The sequence below is a fragment of the Etheostoma spectabile genome, chromosome 6 (genome assembly GCF_008692095.1).
Source record: "Etheostoma spectabile isolate EspeVRDwgs_2016 chromosome 6, UIUC_Espe_1.0, whole genome shotgun sequence".
Classification (NCBI taxonomy): domain Eukaryota; kingdom Metazoa; phylum Chordata; class Actinopteri; order Perciformes; family Percidae; genus Etheostoma; species Etheostoma spectabile.
The window spans coordinates 18534040-18542722 of record NC_045738.1 but is presented as its reverse complement, the minus strand read 5'-3'; the positions used below and the strand labels follow the sequence as shown (position 1 = coordinate 18542722).

Sequence of the window (8683 nt, the reverse complement as noted above, 5' to 3'; positions counted from 1 at the left end):
TAACAAGTATTGTGAGCAAGATTTACAGCTAATATAATCGGAAGCCAAACCTTCTGTGCAGATGAATACACATTTATAGTTTTTTTGAAACAGATTGACTTTACATATTATGACTAGTATAGTATGGGTTTTATCTTTATAAGTTACGGTAACATTTTACCACTGGTGTATGTTCCCCTGCAATAACTAACTATCCTACGAGCATGAACTTCATCATAATACCGGCTGCAATAATGAGTTAATCTGCTTCGTCTCCAGGGACAACAGAATAACACAATCAGTGTGCTGCCACCAGATGTTTCTGTCCTCCGCTGTTATTGCTGCAGTTTGACACTTGATCGCGTAAAAAAAAAAAAAAATAGCACGATGAAAGAAGCACGGAACATTTCCCCTTTCCCCCTTTTGTTTTAAAAACGTTCTGTAAATGTGACTCCACATGACGACTCGGAGGGATCCGTGGAAGATTTTCTCTCGAGCGTAGCGTCTCTGATAGTCGAAACAAAAAAACGATCCCGTGACCATGTGCGTCTGGTCCACGGAGGCCCGCTGGGTTATTGAACACAGATAAGTTCACATAACCTTTTGATACCAAAATAATTCTGCGCTCATTACACCTCTTACTAAAAATAACTGAATCTGTAGCCTTTGAGCTCTAATGCAGCAATCATACAGCTTTAATACATTCTGACAGTCTTGTTCCTTTACTCTGATACATGGATGGAGGCCAGAATATCCCAGACCCCCCCCCCCAACCCCACCCCCCGTTTGATTCACGGAAAACATAATCATATCATCCCTCTATGTTCCCATGTGAGGGCTCAGCTAATAAAGTTCTTATTGGGGGCTTATGGATTCCCACTCTTGGATAAACATAAAGACATACGTTTTTATTGCATCCTGTTGATGGGTTGATTTGATGTTTACTATATATGGCCTTCTGGGTCAATGCATAATGGGAGCAGTTAGTGAGATTAGGCTGTTAGGCTCTGTATTGAGTGTCAGAAAAATATAAACCTAAGCTGACAGCCCACGGCATCCTCAGGAGACAGCGGGCTTCCAGCTGCTGCCATCAGCCAAGTCCGTAGGTTAGAGAAGGCAAATTAGACCGTACATCACGTTCTTGAAAGTGCTGTACGGGTCTGTTTTTTTTGTGTGCATCCCAAATAGCTCGGAAAAGGTCAGCGAGAATCTGCATGGGATTTCTGCTCCGATGTTGGTTGTTTTGGCTCCGTTTAGGGGCTATCGGGATTCAAACTGCAGTCTCTTCTGCTGTGGTCAAGTCCCCCTTCAAGACCCATCGTGGATGATTAGAGCATCTACGTAAACAAGGCATGTCAGTGTAAAGTAAGAGGCAAATTACATTTGCTGCAGGATACTGTAATGTGCCAGTACACTTATTCTGAAGGCCAGACATGTTTTGGTTGGCATTGCCAAGTAAACAGTCCAACAGCCGTGCGGTTTATGACTGCTCTCCCAGTAAGGTCTCCTGTGATCATAACTTAACCAGGCATGATATTAATTTAAGGTTTGGATTCTAATGTATTTTTTCCCTGAACAGATTTCTCATGGCATGCGCATGTATCTTGATTCCTAGATGCTGTCACAGTTAACCATTCTGGGGATGGCCGGCTACATTCTGCTCACTCTCACCTCCCTGGGCTTCCTCATCGACCAGAGGTACAGTACTGACCTTTGCTCATGTATTGGTTTTTATACAAATATTTTTGATATTTAATTAGTCAGACTAAGACTAAGGGCCCTATTTTAACAATCTAAGCGCCAGGCGCATGTGCGTTTTTGTACAAATCCACTTTTGCTAGTTTGACGGCGGAAAAAAGTCTTAAAAGGGTTGTACTTAGTGTCTTCATTAATTTAAAGGTGTGTTTTTGGCGTAACATGCACCAAACCAATCAGAGTGTCATCTCCCGTTCCCTTTAAAAGCCAGGCATGTTTGTTCCTTGGGGCAATGCTATTATGATCGTGGATTTGCTGCTTAATATTTTTATTTTTAATCTTTTGCATGTGTGCGTGCTGCTGCGCTTTCCTGTGTGTGTGTGTGTGTGTGTGTGTGTGTGTGTGTGTGTGTGTGTGTGTGTGTGTGTGAGACAAGCATAGTGTGTGCGCTGTGGACAAGCCTAGGCACAATTTACTAATTTGCTGTGAAAATAACAATGAAGTGCTGCATTATTGACTTTAGACCAGGTTTTTTTTTGTCAATGGCGCAATCACTTTCCGCTGCCGCAATATAGCAATACGCCAAGAATTCCCCTGAACACACCTCCCTGTAAGACCAGCACACCCATGGGCGATAAGATGGGCGCAGGTGCATTTGCTATTTAAACAATAGGGCCCTAAGAAGAAAGAGACATGGCTCTGGTTAGTTATGTCAGTGGTTCCCAAGCTGGGGGTTGACACTCTCCTAGGGGTCGCAAGATGAATCTGAAGGGCCACAAGTTATCTAGAGTGCAAACGTTTTACAAATAACAGAATGTCAATTCAGCTCATTTGTACTCAGAACAAGTAGTTTTACAACATTTGTTTTTTTACAACATGGTTGTATTAGCAGCACAAATCTGTGTGGAAAAAAGGTCATCAGTAAACATTACTTTTCTTTAAAGGGTCACAAGGAAGAAAAGGTTGGGAACCACTGATCAGCGTAAGGTCAGAGTCATGATTTGGATGGATGACTATGTTGGAAAAAAAAGTAGTATTTAACAAGAAGAAAGACAGAATATCTGACATCATGACAGGCCTTTGACAAGCTCCCATGATCTGGATTTTCCATGTGTTCCCAAATAGGACTGGATGTTCTTCTTCATCAGTTGTCACATAGAACTCCTGCTGTGAGCTGAACTGAGGACACTCAAACTTTAAAAATGAAAATATACACTTAATAAAAAAGAAGAAGCACGTAATAAAACGTACATAAACAAAAGAGGCATGTAATATTAAAACCACATTTATCCGTCTGCATGGGGCTTCAACCTCTCTTGTTCTATATTTACCACGTAGCACCGGCATAATCAATGCCATGGCTCAAATCTATTTGATCTCTGGAAATTGAACTTTCCCTTATGAAATCACAGCAAAAAGGGGCCCTAGAGGAGAAGTCCAGGAGGGCGATAAAGGTAGAGGTATCCAGCTGAAATGTTGTTAAGCCTCTGTGTTGTGTCGTCCTCATGTTCAGGCCAACGGCGGCTGTCTTGGAAATGCTACGTTGCGTTGTTATGGTGACAATGCAGAGGTACGGCTTCATGAAGCCCCTGCTGCCTTCCCTGGCCGTGCCCACAGAGGTAAGACCACCTGTAGCGAGTGACAATGCAGTTTAAAGTGTCGTGATGACGGACTAGTTCATCCATTGACAGATACACCTATATGAGATCTTCACTTTTGAGCAAAGTTGACATTTTGAGCATATCAAACAGTTCATTTTCTGCATCAAGTTATGGTGCAAATGTCTTTATTTATGTAAAGGACATTATTATCTGATATTTGAGGGGGTTGCACTGGTCATTTTTAATTATTTGGGGAGCTGTAAGCCCCCCCTTCCCTCCCTGTAAATTACAAAGTAACATAAGAACCTGAACACCCTTCAATGACCGTTTAAAACCAGTTCAATCTTTTTTTTTTTATGTACTGTGTCCCATAATGACAAATTGTGGAAATCGTTAAGTATGGCCTCTCCCATTCCACACTTCATTAAAATATTGTTGAGTGTGAACCAGAAAAGCAAAATGTGTTTAAAATACAACGTGTGCGACATTGAAACCGTCTTTGTTTTTGTAACAGTTTAAAAACCGAGGAACACAGAGTCAACACCCGACAAGAGCTAATTAGCCTGCAAGTAGCCCTAGAGTGTAGATCGCATACAGTATATATGTTGGGCCAATTACTGAATACATGCCTTTTTGTAAAAACATATTACAAAAAAACACTTCACATCTTGGTAACTGTGGAGGGTTAATTAGATACGTTCTGGAAACATGAATATGAAGAATAATGCATGTTTATGGTGGTATTAAGATAACACAGTGATGCCAGGAATCATTGTTTGGGAAAAGTGTGGATTTCCGACTTTAAAACTGTGTCAAAAACGTGTATAGGAAAATCTTCATATGACAGCTCATGTTTCACCAGTGTAGGTGTGTGTGTATAGCCTGTGATCGTGTGTGTTGTGTGGTCTGTTTTGTTGGTGTGAAATGTGTTTGAGCTTGGTGCTAAGTCCAGCCCTGCAGCCCTGTGATCTACGAGTCCAGATGCGTCGCCCAATTGACCATAAAATTGGCGTGCCTTTCTGGCTCTGGCAGCCCAACTGTAGATGGCGGCTGACCCCTCATTACTTGCCCTCCCTCCCTCCCTTCGACTGCCTCCTTTTTTTTCTGCCCGCCCTCGCTGCTTGCCATCCCAGCCAGTGTGAACGAGAGCAACACTTCTGGAACCAATTAGTGCCGTCTGCCGCTAACTATAGCAGGCTGATGAGATTTGCACGTGAGCGCTGAATCGCTGCTTTTATTGTCCTCTGACTCCCCATCTGTGCTGCTCAGGTGTTCAAAAGACAACTCGATGCTTTCCCACTTTTTTCTTTTTTTTCCCCCCAACCATAAATTGGAATAAAACTGAATGAATTATATATTTCTTGAAGCTGTGGCTAAAGTGAAGTGCATATCCCATGAGCTTCAGACCAAGTCTTGATTTATGCTGCACGTGCTGCGCGGCTGTGTCACTTTGACAACACTGTAAGTTTAATGCAGCCGTTTCTTTAAGTGAATCATTAGGCCTCATTTCAAGTAGCAGTACATCAGGTTGAGCTAAATAAATGTCTCGGTTGCAGGTGGGGCTCATTGAAAATCCTTCCCATGTACTTGAATTGGTTCCTGGCATATTTGTGCCCTTTGCTCAGAACTTCAGCAAAGGGAGAAAAAAAAACGTGAAACCACCCCCATACTTTTAAGGTACTTTAATGATATATGGGTCTGACGCGGGAGGTGAACGGCCAAGTCTTTGTTGCAGTTTGTGTGGGGGGGGGGTGGGTGTGTTTTGAAGTCGGGCCAATCAATTAACAGTCACTCGAAATGGAGGAGGGGAAATTCACATTTAATTGTATTCAGGCTCATGCGACTGTACAGTTGGGAAAGGGTGGGGGTGGGGGGGAGGACTACAAAAAAAAAATATACAAAAACTAGGTCGGTTTGTGGTCCTTCAAACCCAGTGGTGTGATATACTGCACCCTTAAAGCTCTCAGTGGTATTTATAGTGGCTCTGGAGATTTCCCTTGTAAAGCTGCAGGCTTGACCTGTAAACCAGGGCTGCCTCTCGCTCCCAGCCGCCCACCCCCCCCCCCCCCCGTCTGTGCAGCTCGCATGAAGACCTCGCTGGTTCAGACGAGACGAGGCTGGTAACCGTGTGTGAAAGAGCTGGGGGCGGGTTGTATGTGGTAATAGTTGTATGTGCAAAAAGCGTTGGTGCGTGCGTGCGTGTGTTTTTGTATGGAGGATAGAATGCACACAACACAACCGATATTGGCTTTTTGGTGCAGATACTGAGATTGATATTTAAGAGTTAATAAATCTAATATTGATACAGTAGCCAGTTCTTTTTTTCTTTTCATTTTAACCATAAATACATGAGATGAACAAACATTTTTGGGACCAAGACATACAGAGTGGGGACATTTAACAGTAAAAAATAAACTTTCATCAGTTTCTAAATAAGTTGCTGAACAGCAATTGTTACTTATTGGCCAATATATGTCAATATCCATAAATCAGTGATGTGCAATTATCGGCTTGGCCTATTCATTAAATTGTTTAAAATTTAAAAAAATGTAACGGTATTAAAACAGTGATTGTTTTGATGTTGCCAGCTCATTTGCTCTGTGTGTTACATCTCGGTTAACTACTACATTCACTTTGGTACAGTCTTGGTACAGTCATTATTCTTTTAGTTGTTTACTAGTTTATTATTTACTTATGATACTGTTCATATTTTTTGCAGAGGTGTAATAATTAAATATCCTATTTGTTCATTCCAGTTCCTGTTGTATCAGTGATGTTATACTGTCTTACTGTTTTGTATTTGACTATTATACATACCAGTATTACAATAATTTAGATTTACATGGCTGTAGACCCATTTAATAAGGTGATCATTTATAGTAAGTAGCCTACAAAGATATCTTGGTTATTTATAGCTGTAGTGATACATGCTCAGTTGCCAGCTTATGAACTTTATCACTTTAACAACTTTTTAGACTTCGACATCAATTTAATTTTCCAACACAGTGCAACTGCCTCTGTTCTCTGAGACCAAGGACTGTAGCACATAGCTACAAATGATTGGCCTTTTTACATGATTGATTGTTAAAATAGTTGCCGGTTGATTTTCTATTGCTCGAGTAATAAAGATGCCCTTGTATGAGGATCTTCAATATGGCTGACAGAAAATGAATTATGACACCTTTAAGCCCTAGATGTTAACCAGTGTGTATGTGAGGTGTACAACATGACAGGAACTACAAGCTCAGCAGTTACTTAAATCGGCACCTTTCACATCCGAAACGTAGTAGAAACATTTTATTGCAGGGCTGTTGACCCTGATTGCATAATTATAATGTCTGTTGGTTTACTCGCTGTCTTTGTGTGTGTGTGTGTGTGTGTGTGTGTGTGTGTGTGCGTGTGCGTGTGTGTGTGCGTGCGTGTGTGTGTGTGTATTTCTGGGTGTTGAGGATCAGGGGGGCACTGGTGCAGTTTGGACTGTAATGATGTAACACATGGTTGTATTACTGTGGGGGCCGGCTGTTTGCCTGAAGGCACAGGGAAACATGCGCGGAGCAGACTGTATATCCAGAGTAATTAAGCAGCTCTTCTCTCAAAACGGCCACTATTGGGTGAAGTCAGTAATTTTAGAGGAGAGGCTCATAAAATACACCGGTCTGGTAGATGAGAGAGCGAGAGAGGGAGAGGGAGAGAGAGAGAGAGAGAGAGAGAGAGAGAGAGAGAGAGCGCTTCCTGTTGGCCGGAGTAGAAACCGTTACAGAGTTAACTTTTTGGGTTAAAATCCACATAAAGAAAAGTATACATGCTATCCTTTTGTTTTTTTCCAGTTCTTTCTGTCAGTTTTACGTTTTTGTATTAATGAGAAAAAGCAAAAAATGGCCCAAACTGAATAACAAAAAAGCCTGAGTACATTGTCTATCCTACTTTTAGTTTACAATATGACTGGAATGAATGTGTCCTTGTAATAAATGAGTTCAAGAAGTGGTACAAATGCAAGTTTGACACTTAAGAAGCAAATCTAAGTCTGCGTGATCCAGTCAAATCCAAAATATAATAAAAAAAACACATTTGTTTTCACACCCCACTGGATTTTCCATCTTTTCATCCCTGAGCTGATAGTGTTTTTCAATCTGAAAAGAGCCCTTTTCTGTTGGACGTTCAGTGGAAAGATAAATGCTCCATGGCCAAAAAAAGAGGGCAGAAAAATATTATGAAGTTCACTTACAAAGGCACAAAGTGGCTTTATCTTGAACACATCACCTGATTTGTCTGCAAACATTGCAAATCCACCCCGTCTTCCCGCTATAGCAGCCATGAGCCGGCAGATAAGACAGCAAAGGGCGAGAGGTCTGCGTTATCTGAGAGCGTCGTTTCCAGCCGCCAAATCTCAGGTGCGAGAGTTCAGCTGCCTTTTATTTGAAGCAGGAATGTGTGGTAGCAAAAAGCCGCGCTGAGGTTAACAGGATTGTTTGGAGCAATGGAAACTCTGTGAGCATGACATCATCTGAGAGCTTGCAGGAATGGAATGGAAAGGAAAGGAAAGGAAAGGAAATCTCCTCCCAGGGAGAAAATGGAGGGATTTGAAAGAGAAACGCTGGGTAGGACTGTTCCGTTGGAGTAAACAGCGGGGTGGTCGACTGTACACAGTGTGAAATATTATCACTCAGTGTGCAGGGGATCATGCCCGTCAAAGAGTAACCGCTTGGTTTATGTTGTCAAACCACTTGCCAGGTAAAGCTATGGAAATCTACCAGCAATTGGACCTCTGGGGGTTCTCTAGCAGTGTTTAGTTTGGCTTTTGTGGGCTGAGTCTATGTGGCCAACGTTGACTTTCTTTTGAATTTGTCTTCCTATTTGTGCTTTAATTCATGGGTGAAACACAACAGTCATCCAGTTTATGATACCGCCTCAGAGCCAACACGTGAACCTGACTGAACCTGACGATGGTCATTTTTTTCTTACACTATTATTTCCCTCATCTGAAATGCACATTACCCTCATTTCACAGAACTGTAACGCCAATTTGCAAAATCCAAAACATAACAAATGATAAAAGACTTTCATGAAGTTCAAATGTAAATAAGTCAAAGATTGTAACTGTAAAATCTACCAGAGTGGTTCTGAATGAAGGCTCGCCGTATTCATTTAGTTGTCTTTATTGCAGTGCAAGCTTTCATCACTCTGCACTCAGTTTATTAATCTCTCCCTCCGCCACGCTCATTGGCTTACTGGCTAACAATCACACGTCTGATATTGTAGTTAAATGAAATTCCTTGTGGTCCTTTTTTCACAATATTTTGAGCTACAGTATCTCGCCTGAAGTGAGCTGGAAAATGTCTCCAGCTGCCAGGATTTGTGAGCAGTAGGGGGTTTGGACAGACTGCAGATATATGGTTGCAGAATTGGAT

At 41.8% G+C, this 8683-nt stretch overlaps 1 protein-coding gene across 1 annotated transcript in view; it reads left to right on the top strand.

Annotated features, from left to right (window-relative positions):
- agmo (alkylglycerol monooxygenase) overlaps positions 1 to 8683 on the top strand; it is a 54222-nt gene that overhangs the window by 35260 nt on the left and 10279 nt on the right. Inside the window, exons 11-12 of the mRNA XM_032518150.1 lie at positions 1595 to 1677; positions 3188 to 3293. Of these exons, the coding sequence (XP_032374041.1) occupies positions 1595 to 1677; positions 3188 to 3293 (189 nt within the window). The remainder of the gene's footprint in view (positions 1 to 1594; positions 1678 to 3187; positions 3294 to 8683) is intronic.